Raw genomic sequence first — 16,985 nt, 5'->3', positions numbered from 1 at the left:
TGAGTAGAGTCTATATATTCTTTTAATCAATTATTTGGAAAATCAAAATCTATTAAAAAAAATAATAGTAATAATTTTGCCAAAAATTTGTTCTCTATTTTATATCTAAAGAAAGAAGAGTTCTAAGTTGCCTTTTATTTATCAGTCATTTTTCCCTCCATGAAGCGTATATCCCGTTAACCTTCTCCATGCTGTAATTGTCAGCAGTTTCCTTAAAAAAAAAAAAAAATGCCTTATTCAAACACAGGTTTCTGGCACTTGTAGTTTTCCTCGCCATGACCTATTGGTATTCTGTTAGGAGAAAAACTACAAATCCCATCAGACACTACACAGCAGTAAACCTTCTGATTGACTCAGCCAACTGGAGCAGAGTAACACCAGATCCCCTCCTCCAGAAGCTGAACACACGGCTCTATTCTTCGTAGGCAATGTGCTTTGGCTGCAGATTCGCCGCATTATGAATCCAGGTTTGATTTGTAAATTTACCAAAGCAAAAAAAAAAACAACAAAAAAAACAACTACAAATGTACATGGCGGGGGGGGGGAGGGGGAAGTATAGACATACGCACTGCATAGTAGTCATTTTATTATCAGGGTCTAGGAATGGAATTGCATTTAATATAAAACACTTAAGATAGACAGCTTCTACATATTGATGAGTTCTTGCCTGATCCAGTCCTGATTCTATATTAGAGGTTATTTACACACCGTAAATGTGGCCTTTTCCTTTTTTAATTCCTTTATTTTCATTTACACATACTTGTCCACGCCAGAAAAATCTTACATTTCCTGTATGACAAACCCTTTCATGCCCGTAGGTATACATCCATTGATATCTATATAGTCAAGACCTGCTGATATCAGCTGTAGGAAACAAGGACAGATCATGGATAGTCGTAAATGCATTAGACCCGCCATCAGTCTTGATCTGTAAATTATTTACAGAGGGTTTTTTTTTTAAAGAAAATTAGGGGGTGTATAAGAAGGAAAGAAATTGGGGATTCTACTGAAGAACTAGAGATCTTGCCCCTGAGAGAGCAATTTGTCTTCAGTATTTGCCCACGCTAAGGCCACGTGCATTCGTTGAGTATTTGGTGATTATTTTACCTCAGTATTTGTTGCCAAAACCAGGAGTGGAACAATCAGTGGAAAAGTATAATAGAAACACGGGCACCATTTCTGTATTTATCACCCACTCCTGGTTTTGGCTTACAAATACTGAGGTAAAAAAACGCCCCAAATACTCAACATGTGTACGTGGCCTAAGGCAAACCTAAAACTAGAAGGGAACCATCTCAGTATTGAGCAAAATTCCAATACCTATCCTCCCCTTTCCACTAGAAGTCATGGTAATAAGAAGCGTATCCCAAGTAGATGCCTCCTTGGTGTCTTTTTTTCATTATATCAAGTTAATGAGTGAGAAAATACTATAAAATGTTACATATGCAAAATAAATAAATGAAACCCGCAAATACCATTTTCACATAATGGTTATTGATCTTGGTCACAAAATCCATTTAGGGAAACAAATTCAGCTAGATCCTATATGGGGGATTTCTGCACAGCAAGAGGGCTTTTCGAATTTCTACTTCTGTACTAAGCATCCAAGTAGGTTCCTTTAAATACTAAGATATTTATTACAAAATTGTACCGCTTCCTTCTTCTTTAAGGCCAGCTTCACACATGCGTCATTCCCAATCCGGGTACAGCCGATAGATGTTTAAAGTGGCCGGGGTTCTCCTGACCCAAACTCAAGAGCCTAAAAGCCATATTATGAGGATGTTGAATGTTTGAACTCAGCCTAAGGCCTCTTTCACACGTCCGTGTCTCCGGCTCGTATTTGGTCCATTTCCTCACGTACCGGAGACACGGGCACACGTAGACCCATTTAAATCAATGGGTCTGCGCTCATGTACGAATTCTGCCATTGACTGTGTGTACGTGTGGAGCATACGTGTGCCCGTGTGCTCCGCAAGTAGACATGTCCGTTCTTCTCTGGCATCACTGGTGTCACACGGAATGCAAACGGACCACACGGAGGTGTTCCGTGTGACATGCGCCGGAGAAAACACACATGTCTGAGAAAATAATAAAAAAACTTTACTCACCTTCTCCAGCACTGCTGTCTCTGCCATTGCTGTCACTTGCTTCCGACCAACTTTTTCAGCTGTCACCTATACACACTTGTAGGATGTGCAGGTCAGTCTTTTGAAATATTTGCAGTTAGTTTTTTTCTGACTGAGCACTCCGCCCTATAAACCAGGCTGTGTTCACAATCCTTATACCAGGAGTCCTAGCTGCCCAGACATAGAGGTTAGTCCAGATAGTGGCATTTCAAGTTAGATTTTTAGTCTAGCTGCCCAGACAAGGATGTTTTTAACCTATATAGTGGCATTTTAGTTAGGGACCCGGAATATTGAGATTTACCTTGCCGTTTGGTTTCCGGGCTTACGTGCATTGGCCAATTCATAAACTAAAAATCTCATTTTTTCATATAGCAGTAATGCAGTACCAGAGTTCCCTTATACATTGATGGCATTTAGTGTGTGGCTGTATCCATTTTGTACTTGCTTCCGACCGTCGCTCATTATGCTCATTGCATATTCACTTCACTGTGGCCGGAGGCAGCAGCAGCGGGGAGTCGGCAGGACCGGAGACCGAAGATCAGCACCACGGACAGCGAAGCCAGGGACAGGTGAGTAGAAAGTTCCCGTTCTCCGTGTGTTATCACAGATAACACACGTGTGCCATAAACACGGCTCACGGAGGGCCAAAACGCACCTTTGACACATCCGTGAAAAACGTGCGTGGTTTTTCACAGACGTGTGAAAGAGGCCTAACCCAGACTATACGTCTTCACTTGAGTAAATAAGATAACCGTTAAAATGAGGCATTAAACTGTGGTGTGTGTGCTATGATGTTCTCCATGGGAATCAAATTTTTGGAAAAGGTGGTGCACATATAGCCACGATGTTCCTGGTTTTTGCCTAGGTACAAAAATATGTCGGTTAGCTTTATTTTACTCATGCGAGAGAAACAGAGCTGAACAATGCTTTTCTGAACTTTATAAATGACCATTTTTAAAGTAGTAGCGAGCTAGGCTTGTATTATAAGAGAATATGCATGTGTCATCTTTAGGTCTCCTTCACACGTCTCTCCGGTACGTGTGGTGCCCGTTTCCACATGTACTGGAGACACGGACACACGTAGGCCCATTAAATTCAATGGGTTTATTTACACGTCTGTGTATTGACACAGACCGCGTTTCTGTGTGGAGCATATCGACATATCCGATTTTTACCGACAACATGGATGTCACAGGGACCGCGTAGTGATGTGATCAGTGTGACGTACCAAAGGACACCCATTCACTGAAATTAAATAGATTTTTATACTTGCCTGTCTCCAGCCCTGCTGTTGCTTCCGGGTCCTACTTATTATGCCTGATGAATATTCACTGCACTGACTGTGGAATCGGAAGCAAGTGTGCCTGGAGACATCACGCCGGAGACAGGTAAGAATACAAGTTTATACTGTTCGTGTGCTATCCGGATGTTACACAGATAGCACTCTAATGACACATATGGATGGCTCATGGAACTCCACAAAGGACCGTATAAAACATTCGTTGCTCAAGCAGAAAATGCTTTAGGAAATTGCTACTGTTTTTTTCTGAAGCAACTTTTTTGGCCTTCTTTGAGCCTCTGCCATCAGCGTTTTTTTATTTTCCATAATATGTATACTAGAGTCAGCCACCTGAAGAATGGTCAGGTCACTTCTTTTACCCACTTTGTGGCCTTCAAAACCTGAAGAGGTTGATAAAAGCTCAAAAAGACTGAATTGCATGTCATTCTGACACTAGAGTGCATATATATATATTTTTCATTATTGTCTCTTGAGCATTTTTTACCTGAGCCGACTTGCCTAGAAAAGTCTAGTGTGCACATATCCTAAGGGTCCCGTTACACGTAGCGACATTCCAGTGATCCCGACAACGATACGTCCTGGTCAGGATCGCTGGTACGTTGCTACATGGTCACTAGTGAGCTGGCAAACAGGCAGATCTAATTAACTACGCAGCAACGATACGGCGATCCGTATAACGACCTCAGCGGTCGTTAGGGATCCGGTCACACAGCAGCTATTTTGACGACTTAGATCTCGATAGAGGCATAGTGTTTCCATCCAGGCGTGCCAACGAGGTCGCTCGTCGTTGTTATGGCGTCAAACTCAGCAATGCATGCTGCCCAGCGTGACACCAATGATCAAAAAATGAACCAGCAGGACGTTCAGGTACGATCGGTGATATCGCAGTGGGGGACCGGTCGCTGCGATGTGTTACACATAGCGAGATTGCTAGCGAGGTCGCTGTTGCGTCACAAAACCTGTGACGTTTCAGCGATCTCGCTAACGACATTGCTATGTGTAACGGAGCATTTATGATTCTTTTGACTCTTCCTTATCATACTCACTCAGCAACATAGATATTTGCTCAGCAGGACAACCAGTTCTTAGCTTCAATGTGGTCTAAGTATCCTCTTAAGGCCGCTTTACACGCTGCAACGTCGCTAGTGATAGCACCCGCCCCCGTCGTTTGTGCGTCACGGGCAAATCGCTGCCCATGGCAAACAATATCGCAGGTAAGCGTCACACGAACTTACCATCCTAACGAAGTCGTTGTGGTCGGCGAACAACCTCTTTTTTTAAGGGGGCGGTTCGTGCAGCGTCACAGCGATGTCACACAGCAGGCCACCAATAGAAGCGGAGAGGCGGAGAGCAGCCAAATGAACGACACTCCCACCTCGTTGCCGGAGGACGCAGGAACGCTGTTGTTCGTCGTTCCCGGTGTGTCACATGTAGCGATGTGTGCTGCCTGAGGAACGACGAACAACCTGCGTTCAGAACCAACGATATTTTGAAAATGAACGACGTGTCAACAATCAACGATTTGGTGAGTATTTTGGATCGTTAGCGGTCGCTTGTAAGTGTCACACGCAACAACGTCGCTAACGAGGCCGGATGTCACGAATTCTGTGACCCGAGCACTATCTCGTTAGTGATGTTGTTGCGTGTAAAGCGGCCTTTAATCTTGAAGGAATGCGGAGTTATAAAATAAAATGAAAAAAAAAACCACTGACAGAAGTATGTGAACCCAGTTAGCAACAGAGGAAAAGTATAATTGAAACACGTTCTGTTTGCAGAACTTTTTTCCCAATGGATCTCTGCAAGATCCATTCTAACGGATGATTACTGGACATGTGAACTTAGCCTAAAGGGTACTTTACACGCTGCGATATCGCTATCAATATTGCTAGCGAGAGTACCCGACGCCGTCGGTTGTGCGTCACGGGCAAATCGCTGCCCATGGCGCACAACATCGCTTACACCCGTCACATGGACTTAAGGCTACTTTACATGCTGCGATATCAGTCCCGATATCGCTAGCGTGGGTACCCGCCCCCATCTGTTGTGTGACACGGGCAAATCGCTGCCCGTGCTGCACAACATCGCGCAGACCCGTCACACATACTTACCTGCCCGGCGACGTCGCTGTGACCGGCGAACTGCCTCCTTTCTAAGGGGGCGGTCCGTGCGGCGTCACAGCGACGTCACTGAGCGGCCGCCCAATAGCAGCGGAGGGGCGGAGATGAGCGGGACGTAACATCCTGCTAACCTCCTTTCCTCCTCATAGCGGCCGGGAGGCAGGTAAGGAGAGGTTCCTCGTTCCTGCGGCGTCACACATAGCAATGTGTGCTGCCGCAGGAGCGACAAACTACATCGTTACTGCTGCAGTAACGATAATCGAGAATGGACCCCCATGTCACCGATGAGCGATCTTGCACGTTTTTGCAACGATGCAAAATCGCTCATTGGTGTCACACGCAGCAACATGGCTAATGAGGCCGGATGTGCGTCACAAATTCCGTGACCCTAACGACTCCGCATTAGCGATGTCGCAGCGTGTAAAGCCCGCTTTACCTTCCCTGCGACGTCGCTGTGGCCGGCGAACCGCCTCCTTTCTAAGGGGGCGGTTCATGCAGCGACGTCACACGGCAGCCGTCCAACAGAAGCGGAGGGGCGGAATATCCCGCCCACCTCCTTCCTTCCTCATTGCCGGTGGACGCAGGTAAGGAGATGTTCGTCGTTCCTGCGGTGTCACACATAGTGATGTGTGATGCCGCAGGAACGACGAACAACCAGCGGCATTCACCACCAACGATATTATGAAAAGGAGTGATGTGTCAACGGTCAACGATTTTTGACGTTTTTGCGATCGTTGATCGTCGCTCCTAGCTGTCACACGCTGCGATGACGCTAACGACGCCGGATGTGCGTCACTAACACCGTGACCCCGACCATATATCGTTAGCGATGCCGCAGCGTGTAAAGCACCCTTTAAGGCTTGGGCTACATGACAAGATGTGTTGTATAACAGCAGTTGTCAGATAAGAACCATTACAAAAATAATTTCTGAAAATTGTCTGCGAGTTGTTATCTCACGACTATTCATAGCTGCGATTTTGATGTGAATAAAACTGCAGTCACAGACAAGTCACATATGATGTGCGACTTGCATTGAAGTCCATGAGATGTCAGCTGAATGTGAATTCTGACCAACGCTAGCACTGAGTTACAGTCGAGCTATATCACAAGGAGACACCATAGAAGATCATGATGTGATGTTCCGATTTCAAAGCAATGCGACACGATTCATCTTTTAGCCTAAATTATTCACAATTCTGCTACAGTAATACACAGAGGATTTTTCGTGGCATGTACCCTGGATAGATAATGTACACTGGTTTGACCTTCATATCCAACAGACATGAGGAAGTACCACATTAGACACTATGTAATTCCCTAGAAGCAACACTTCTAGAGGAGAATATGACACGCATTGTCAGATATTTTTTTTTATATTTTTTTGTGATATATTAAGTAAAGTTATGCCACAATCACTCCCAAGCATGCACACACTATTCTATTCATAAGGACACACAAGTAAACTATATATACCTTAGAACATAAAAGCACGCAGTTCCATCCAATAGGCCCCTTTCAAACAACCGTATTTCCAGTACTTGTGTTGTCCGTTTTCATACATTCTGGAGGCATGTTCACACACATACTCATGAATATGTGTTAATTTTCACACTTCCGTGTTATCACTCTAATAGCATCCCTGTGAACCACACGTGTCCGTGTGATATACTAGGAGACATGTCCGGTTTTTAGCGTCAAAACGGATGAAAAGGGAAAATAGAAGTCTATGGGTCCGTGAAAAACACATACAGCACACAGATGACATCTGAATACCATCCGTGTGACACGGACCAGAATTAAATGCATTAAAAAAATTAAAGATTTAAAGACAGCTGTGAGCTATTGGGTTCTTCCCAGCCTAAAAATATCAGCCCCAGAATTGGCGCATCACATTAGATGCGCTTTTCCTTGGCTCTTCCAGAGTTCCCTTGTGCGTTGGCAACCAGGGTAATGGTTTATGGGGTGATGTCAACTGTGTAATGTTACCTGGCATCAAGCCCAGAGGTTAATAATGGAGAAGTGTCTATCAAACACTCCCATTACTAACCCAGTAATAAAAAAAATAAAAAAGACACAAAAAAACATAGCTAGTGCATGGTTTAACTAACAAAGTCTATGGAGCATCGTTCTGACATTTCGTAGACTTGCAGGCAATTTGGGGTCACGCTGCACTGCATGAGACAGCGGTTAAATCAGCAATTTCACTGCTCATCAGAGGCACTGGGTCTCACGCAGCACAGCATGATCTGGAATTGCTTGCACAGACTTCAAAAGGAAAAGAAAAAAAAATTCCCAGCTGAGCCGACATAGTCCAGGGATTCCAACAAACAAAGTGGTGAATGAGGGTGGGTGTCTTGTTTTATTTGTCTGTGTTTTTTTTTTTTTTTGGGGGGGGGTGTTTTTAGATATCCTTTTTTGAACTCCAATGGATTTGATAAACTACGATGGAGCAGGCTGGTATTTTTAGACTGGGAAGAGCCCAATAACCATCGAGCTTCCAAGCCTGATAATATCAGCTCACAGCTGTCTGTTTTTATCTTTGCTGATTATCAAAAATTGGGGGGGACTCCACTTTGTTTTTTATTTTTAATTTGTTTGGTTGATAGCTGTAAAAATCTAACTATCTTTGCACATCTTTAATCCATTAAAAACATTCATTTCAGTGTCATGCGTTTTTTGCCAATATGTGTCACATGGATGACATATGGATTGCACACTGATGGTCAAAACAGAACGTGCCACACATGCGTTTTTTTAAACGGACTTGTGAAGAGGGCCTTAAAGACTATGCATGCATTGGACAAAAAAAAAAGTCTATACCCCTATCAATATACCAACTGTTTATGTAAAAAAAATCATAAGAATTATTTCTGAAATTTTTTCCACATTTAATGTCACCCAAGAGCTGTACAAATCCATTAAGAAAACCTGAAATCTTTTTGGGTGTAAAAAGAAAAATAAAGTACTAACATAATTTGATTGCATACATATGCATAACCTTAAAGTACCGTACTACTTTCTTGAAGTACCATTTGAATTTATGACAGCATTGCTCCAAATCTGTCAGATTGTGAGAATATCTCCCATGTATGGCTCTCTTCAGGTCAACCCACAGATTTCCAATTGTATTCAGGTGTAGGCGCTAGCTGGGCCATTCCAAAACTTTGATCTACTGGCAAAACAATTTTTTGGTGATTTGGATGCTTACTGTTGTGCTAAAATGTGAAATTGTTCCACCTAGAATAAAGCCTCAGTTCCAGCTGCCAAAAAAAGTCACAAAGCATAATGCTGCCTTCAATATGTTTCACTGTGGGTATGGTGTTCATTTGGTGATGCAAAGTATTGACGTAGCACCAGACATACCTTTTCTATTATGGCCAAAAAGATCAACATTGCACTTATCAGACCAAAACACATTTTCCCACATACTTTCGGCAGATTTGAAGTAGGTTTTTATAAAACAAAGCTGGACTTTAATGTCTTTCTTTGTAATAAAGGCTTACATTTTGCCATGCTACTGCAAGAGCAAAACATATAAAGAATATGGCAGATTGTTGTCACATGCAGTATACAACCGATCATTGGCAGAAATTCCTGCAGCTCCTTTAATGTTGCTGTAGGCCTCTTTTCAGCCTCACAGACCAATTTTCTTATAGTCTTTTATTCAATTTTTGAGGGATCTCTAGTTCTAGGTAACGTCCCTATTTTTCACACTTAAGCCGCTTCTTTATGACTGTTTTTACAGTGTTGCCAGGTATTTGGAAAAAAAAATCTTACACCCTTGATAACATTCAACAATTAGATCCCTTTGCTATGTTGTAAACTGTTTATGGACCATGGATTTTGCTGTAAAATCTAAGAAAATGTTAAGGAAATCCTACCGGAGCAATTGAAATTTATATGGGGATAATCAGAATCACTGTAAATGATTGCAGCTGTGGTACTAACTACTATTTAATAAGCGTTAAAATGTGATTGGTTAATTCTGACCACAACCACATCTTCAATTATAAGAGGGTAAACACATTATTTTATTTTTATTTTTCACCTCAAAATGATTTTTGTTTCTCAGTTGATGGCTACATACAATGGGTGAGATTAAAGGTGGAAAAAGTTCTGAAATTTATTCTTCTTTGCCTAATCTTTATACATGGCAAAACACTTTATATCCACTCTGTAATTGTGTGTGTGTGTTTGTATGTGTGTGTATATAATATATAATATATGTATGTGCTGGCCAAAGGTTTTGGCACCCCTGCTATTCTGTCAGATAATACTCAGTTTCTTCTTGAAAATGATTGCAATCATAATGCAATTCTTTGGTATTATCTTCATTTAATTTGTCTTCAATGAAAAAAAAATAAAAAAATTTGTCATAAAGCCAAATTGGATATAATTCCACACCAAGCATAAAAAGGGGGTGGACAATAGTATTGGCAATGTTTGAAAAATCATGTGATGCTTCTCTAATTTGTGTAAATAACAGCACCTGTAACTTACCTGTGGCACCTAACAGGTGTTGGCAATAACTAAATCACACTTGCAGCCAGTTGACATGGATTAAAGTTGACTCAACCTCTGTCCTGTGTCCTTGTGTGTACCACATTGAGCATGGAGAAAAGAAAGAAGACCAAAGAACTGTCTGAGGACTTGAGAATCCAAATTGTGAGGAAGCATGAGCAATCTCAAGGCTACAAGTCCATCTCCAAAGACCTGAAAGTTCCTGTGTCTACGGTGCGCAGTGCCATCAAGAAGTTTAATGGCACTGTGTCTAACCTCCCTAGATGTGGAAGGAAAAGAAAAATTGATGAGAGATTTCAACGCAAGATTGTGCGGATGGTGGATAAAGAACCTCGACTAACATCCAAACAAGGATCAAGCTGACCTGCAGTCCGAGGGTACAACAGTGTCAACCCATACTATCCGTCGGCGTCTGAATGAAAAGGGACTGTATGGTAGGATACCCAGGAAGACCCCACTTCTTACCCCGAGACATAAAAAAAAGCCAGGCTGGAGTTTGCCAAAACTTACCTGAGAAAGGCTAAAACGTTTTGGAAGAATGTTCTCTGGTCAGATGAGACAAAAGTAGAGCTTTTTGGGAGAAGCCATCAACATAGAGTTTACAGGAAAAAAAGAGGCATTCAAAGAAAAGAACACGGTCCCTACAGTCAAACATGGCGGAGGTTCCCTGATGTTTTGGGGTTGCTTTGCTGCCTCTGGCACTGGACTGCTTGACCGTGTGCATGGCATTATGAAGTCTGAAGACTACCAACAAATTTTGCAGCATAATGTAGGGCCCAGTGTGAGAAAGCGGGGTCTCCCTCAGAGGTCATGGGTCTTCCAGCAGGAGAATGACCCAAAACACACTTCAAAAAGCACTAGAAAATGGTTTGAGAGAAAGCACTGGAGACTACTAAAGTGGCCAGCAATGAGTCCAGACATGAATCCCATAGAACACCTGTGGAGAGATCTCAAAATGGCAGTTCGGAGAAGGCACCCTTCAAATCTCAGTGACCTGGAGCAGTTTGCCAAAGAAGAATGGTCTAAAATTCCAGCAGAGCATTGTAAGAAACTCATTGATGGTTACCGGAAGTGGTGGTTCGATTATTTTGCCTAAAGGTTGAGCAACCAAGTATTAGGCTAAGGGGCACTTTGCACACTACGACATCGCAGGTGCGATGTCGGTGGGGTCAAATTGAAAATGACGCACTTCCGGCATCGCATGCGACATCGTAGTGTGTAAAGGCTCGATGATACGATTAACGAGCGCAAAAGCGTCGTAATCGTATCATCGGTGCAGCGTCGGCGTAATCCATGATTACGCTGACACGACAGTCCGATGTTGTTCCTCGCTCCTGCGGCAGCACACATCGCTGTGTGTGATGCCGCAGGAGCGAGGAACATCTCCTACCGGCGTCACTGCGGCTTCCGTAGGATATGCGGAAGGAAGGAGGTGGGCGGGATGTTTACATCCCGCTCATCTCCGCCCCTCCGCTCCTATTGGCCGCCTGCCGTGTGACGTCGCAGTGACGCCGCACGACCCGCCCCCTTAATAAGGAGGCGGGTCACCGGCCAGAGCGACGGTCGCAGGACAGGTGAGTCCATGTGAAGCTGCCGTAGCGATAATGTTCGCTACGGCAGCTATCACAAGGATATCGCTGCTGCGACGGGGGCGGGTACTATCGCGCTCGGCATCGCAGCGTGCAAAGTACCCCTAAGGGTGCCAATACTTTTGTCTGGCCCATTTTTGGAGTTTTGTGTGAAATGATCAATGATTTGATTTTTGTTTCATTCTCCTTTTGTGTTTTTTCCATTGCCAGCAAAATAAATGAAGATAATAATGCCAAAGAATTTGTGATTGCAATCATTTTCAACAATAAACTGAGTACTATCTGACAGAATTGCAGGGGTGCCAATACTTTTGGCCAGCACTGTATGTATGTATGTATGTATGTATGTGTGTGTATATATATATATATATATATATATATATATATATATATATATATATATATATATATATATATATATATATATATATATATATATATATATATATATATATATATATATATATACACACACACATATATACACTCAGAGCAGACCAGAAGTTTAGACACACCTTCTCATCTCTAGAACAACTATTAAGAATTAAGAGACTTTGTGCAGCAGGCCTTCGTGGTAAAATAGCTGCTAGGAAACCACTGCTAAGGACAGACAACAAGCAGAAGAGACTTGTTTGGGCTAAAGAACACAAGGAATGGACATTAGACCAGTGGAAATCTGTGCTTTGGTCTCATGAGTCCAAATTTGAGCTCTTTGGATCCAACCACCGTGTCTTTGTAGAAAAGGTGAACGCATGGACTCTACATGCCTGGTTCCCACCGTGAAGCATGGAGGAGGAGGTGTGATGGTGTGGGGGTGTTTTGCTGCTGACACTGTTGGGATTTATTCAAAATTGAAGACATACAGAACCAGCATGCCTACCACAGCATCTTGCAGCGGCATGCTATTCCATCCGATTTGCGTTTAGTTGAACCATAATTTAGTTTTTCAACAGGACATTGACCCCAAAACACCTCCAGCCTGTGTAAGGGCTATTTGACTAAGAAGGAGAGTGATGGGGTGCTACGCCAGATGACCTGGTCTCCACAGTCACCAGACCTGAACCGTAATCGAGATGGTTTGGGGTGAGCTGGACCGCAGAGTGAAGGCAAAAGGGCCAACAAGTGCTAAGCATCTCTGGGAACTCCGTCAAGACTGTTGGAAAACCATTTCCAATGACTACCTCTTGAAGCTCATCAAGAGAATGCCAAGAGTGTGCAAAGTAGTAATGAAAACAAAAGGTGGCTATTTTGAAGAACCTAGAATATAAGCCATATTTTCAGTTGTTTCACACTTATTTTAAGTATTTCATTCCACATGTTTTAATTCATAGTTTTGATGCCTTCAATGTGAATCTACAATTTTTAGAGTCATGAAAATAAAGAAAACTCTTTGAATGAGGAGGTGTGTCCAAACTTTTGGTCTGTACTGTATATATAATCTATAACACTAATTGAAAAGTATATAGAAAAATGCTGTTGGTGTTTCCATTTTTCAAGTTCTTGATTTCGCATTGGGTAGTGACTTGGCTTTTCTTGCTAGCAGAGAATTAATTATCTGGTACGAATATACCATGAAAATCAATTTGTATTTCCAGTTCAGTGTCTATAACTCAAGCTGTGTCCTTTAAATATATACCTATATATTAAAGGATATAGAAGTTCTCTTTTCTTACTGAAACTGGGCTGTGGGTTCAGAAAATAATAATTTCACGTTTTGTTTTGTGCAGGCCATGTGACCATGGTCCTTCTCGCTATAAAGTCTGTCTTGCGTCTGTGCACAGAGGACTACTCTTCTATTTCATTGCCTGCACATTGATTTTTCTAGTTAGACAACACACTGTACTTATTTTTTTCAGAAATGTCACCCTCATTGCATTTACCTGGCCCAATTGAGGTGGAACGCAAGTTTGTCCCCGGACCGGATGTAGAAAAGAAACTGTGTGCACTAGGGGCCGATTTGCTTGAAGAGATAACATTTCGAGACTCTTACTATGATAACTCTGATCTTTGCCTTACACTGAACGACATGTGGCTGCGGAGAAGAGAAAACAATTGGGAATTAAAACACCCACCACAACGAGGAGCAAGAGGCCTTAATGGAGCTTCCACACAATACATGGAGCTGACTTCTGAAGATGATATTATTAGCAGACTGAGCGAAGAACTGGGTGTCCCATCTCCACGCAACATAGAATCTTTTGGACTAAATGAATTTGCAAGCTTTGTGACACGCAGGCGCAGGTTCCAATTACCTCCGGTTGAAAACTCAAATACCAAAATTGTTGTTGACCTCGATGAGGCAGATTTTGGTTTTGCAGTAGGTGAAGTGGAAGTCCTCGTAAAAACACAGGAAGAAGTTGAAAATGCTCTTCAGAAGGTGGAAGAAATCTGTAGACAGATAGGTAAGAGAAATTACGTGGCACATTACAAGGTGGGGGTCTAAAGTCTATAAATCGCAGCAAGCGATATTGTGAAACTCAAAGAACTGGAAAATTATTTTAAAGAATTTTTTCTAAATTGCGTGAATATTTAGTTCCTGCAAAGAAAGATCTTTTTACTTATAATTGACCAGTGTAAAAGTACAAGATAAGAATTGAGAACATTTTGGGGAATATCAAGCTAAATACAGAATTCTAGTGAAAGATGTCTTGTATGACTTATATTTATTATATGCTTTAGACATTATTTTATGGAGTGTCTGGCAGGGGGCATAGCCTTGCTGAAAAGGTGCATGGCTTATTGGGGAAATAAGTGTGGCTTCACACGCAACACCATCTGCCAAAATTGTGGCACACATTTCTGACCCAAAGCCAACTAATAGGTTGTGTAAGGGTATGTGCGGGGCCGCACGTCTCCTCCTGCAGGAAAAACAAGTACAGTGGGCACGGGATTTCCAGAAATACCATATACTGTGCTTGTACTGTACATCGCAGCATTTTGGACACAGAAAAAACGTGCTGTGTCCAAAACGCTGTGAACCCTGATCGTGGGCACGCAGCCTTAGCGTCAAGAAAATTTATCATACAACTTGAACCACTTTAATCAAGCTAACACATTTTAAGAGAACAGTTTTTTTTTTAGATTGACCATCTATACATTAAAATGATCAGTCTGTTCTACTCTACAGCGCTATGCAAATCCAGTGTGCGAAAATTGCACCAACATTTGGTGTAAATTATTGGTCTAAAGTAAGACAATAGATGGTATAAACTTGTAATAGACTCTAAAGTTGTAACAAATTTATCAAACACCATAAGCCATTTTCAGAAATTTGACACTTTAAGACTGCCTAATCTAAATTTGCACTGTAAAAGTTAAACCACTTTAGTAACTCTGCCTCAATTGCCTGAATAGTCATTTTTAGATATTTGCATTATAATATTGCATTGCTTAGGTCCAAATCTTTACATAGAAAAATGTACACTCCTTCAAGGGAATCTGTCAGCAGATTTTGGTTATGTAATATGCAGACAGCAAGAGATACTCAGACACAATGTTCAATGATGTGTCATTTATTATCCTGCATGGTGGTGTTTAATTTATACTGAAAGTTTTATAACCTGTAATTAACATTGTCGTACTACACTAGGCTAAAGGTACCGTCACACATAACGAGATCGCTAGCAAGATCGTTGCCGAGTCACGGTTTCTGTGACGCAGTAGCGATCCCGTTAGCGATCTCGTTATGTGTGACATCTACCAGCGATCAGGCCCCTGCTGTGAGATCTCTAGTCGTTGCAGAATGGTCCAGGCCATTTTCTTCACAGGCGATGTCCTGCTGGGCAGGACACATCGCTGTGTTTGACACTATGTGACAGGGTCACAGATACTGCTGAGATCGTTATACAGGTCGCTACTGCGACCTGTATCGTTCCTGCATCGTTGGTAAGGTCTGACTGTGTGACATCTCACCAGCGACCTCCCAGCGATCCCTATCAGGTCGCATCGTTTTCGGGATCGCTGGTAAGTCGTTGTGTGTGACTGGGCCTTAACATGTCCCCTATTCTTCTGATTAGAACCTCTCTGTCTATAGACTTTGTACTTACAGAGCATGATGTGGGTGGAGGCAGCTTTTTCAGCTCTGCCGCATTGCTAATCTAAAACCTCTGATTTTGTCACAACTGCTGTACTCAGTAAACTAAATGATACATTACTGGATTCAGGGTCTCTTTGCCTACATTGTGCTGCTCTCAGATGTGGTGGCAAAAACCTACTGATAGATTCCCTTTTAAAGTGCATGTTTCGGGGTTTTTTTGTACACTGTGAAAATGAAGGGATATTCTACCAGCAATCTTAAAAGGGTTGTCCACCTTTTGGGGACAATTTTTTATTATTTTGCAGTTGAGTTAAATTAAAAATTGTGCACTCTAGTTTTTACAGGGTGTTTGTTTCCCTCTACAGTCACCTTTTAGTGTGGTTTGTGGTCATAAAAGACCTAAGAACAAGTAAAATAAAAACATAACGTAAACCCTCCTTTGTTAGAATGAGTTAGCTTCTCTAACAGTAAACAATTCTTTTATCACTTTCCGACAGCACCAAATTGCATGGTTCCTGCGCTCCCAATGACTAATTTTGAGTCATACTGAATTTAGTCACCGACTGCCAATGTCGTTTGCTGCTAGTCTATACGATTAGCAAACTGCAGATGTAGTAATTGATTCTACAGTACTCGAATGAACATTACAAAGGAAAACTCCATCAGTTTAAATTCCAAAGTTTGTGGCAATGTTACTTGGTTGTGTGCTAGTTCTGACTATATGACTATTCATCCAGCAGCTGAAGTGTCTTTTCCTATTTCAGGAGTGTACCGGGAGACACCAGTCCAGGGCAAAGTGTCAACGTTTCTCCAGATGAATCGGGCCGATCATTACAAGCAGCTGTTGGAAGCCAATGTAATTTGATCCTTGTAAACACTAATGAGGAACGGTCTAATGGACACTCCATTGTATTGTAATAAATGACGCTGTAAATGTAATCTAGAATAAATGTCATATGCCTATCAAGTTAGTCCGAATTTCCACCAAAAATCACATATAACTCACCCTCAAATAGTTCTCCACTGTCAAATTCTAAGGCACCTATTCACATTAGACTAATGTCAAAAGAACCTGAACACAACGAATGGTTTGGCAAACAGTCTGTGTATGGAAGCTCAAGACAACTGAATGTCAAAGGAGTGTAAAGGCTGCACCCGCCCCCGTCGATTGTGCGTCATGTGCAAATCGCTGCCCGTGGCGCACCATATCGCTAGTCACCGTCACACATACCTGCCTAACAACGTCGCTGTGGCCGGAGAACTGCCTCTTTTCTAAGGGGGCGGTTCGTGCGGCG

General features: G+C 42.3%; 1 protein-coding gene across 3 annotated transcripts; it reads left to right on the top strand.

Moving 5' to 3' along the window:
- The first annotated feature begins 361 nt into the window (after positions 1-361).
- THTPA (thiamine triphosphatase) lies at positions 362-16,657 on the top strand. Of its 3 annotated transcripts, XM_075340841.1 has the most exons (5): positions 378-467; positions 2,629-2,695; positions 3,410-3,514; positions 13,511-14,056; positions 16,455-16,657. In XM_075340841.1, exons 4-5 carry the CDS (start codon positions 13,513-13,515, stop codon positions 16,553-16,555), a joined length of 645 nt encoding a protein of 214 aa, XP_075196956.1. In that variant the 5' UTR covers positions 378-467; positions 2,629-2,695; positions 3,410-3,514; positions 13,511-13,512; the 3' UTR covers positions 16,556-16,657. The 3 variants fall into 3 exon arrangements, with proteins under 3 accessions (XP_075196938.1, XP_075196947.1, XP_075196956.1); XM_075340832.1 differs by lacking the exon at positions 2,629-2,695 and having other exon boundaries at positions 366-467; XM_075340823.1 differs by lacking the exons at positions 2,629-2,695; positions 3,410-3,514 and having other exon boundaries at positions 362-467.
- The last annotated feature ends 328 nt before the right edge of the window (positions 16,658-16,985 follow it).

Source organism: Anomaloglossus baeobatrachus, chromosome 1, assembly GCF_048569485.1.
Source record: "Anomaloglossus baeobatrachus isolate aAnoBae1 chromosome 1, aAnoBae1.hap1, whole genome shotgun sequence".
Lineage (NCBI taxonomy): Eukaryota > Metazoa > Chordata > Amphibia > Anura > Aromobatidae > Anomaloglossus > Anomaloglossus baeobatrachus.
This window is presented reverse-complemented; position numbering and strand designations above follow the sequence as displayed.

Coding starts and splice junctions, on each gene's coding strand:
- THTPA (XM_075340823.1), top strand. Junction 14,057..16,454: donor AGAAATCTGTAGACAGATAG/GTAAGAGAAATT, acceptor TTCCTATTTCAG/GAGTGTACCGGGAGACACCA.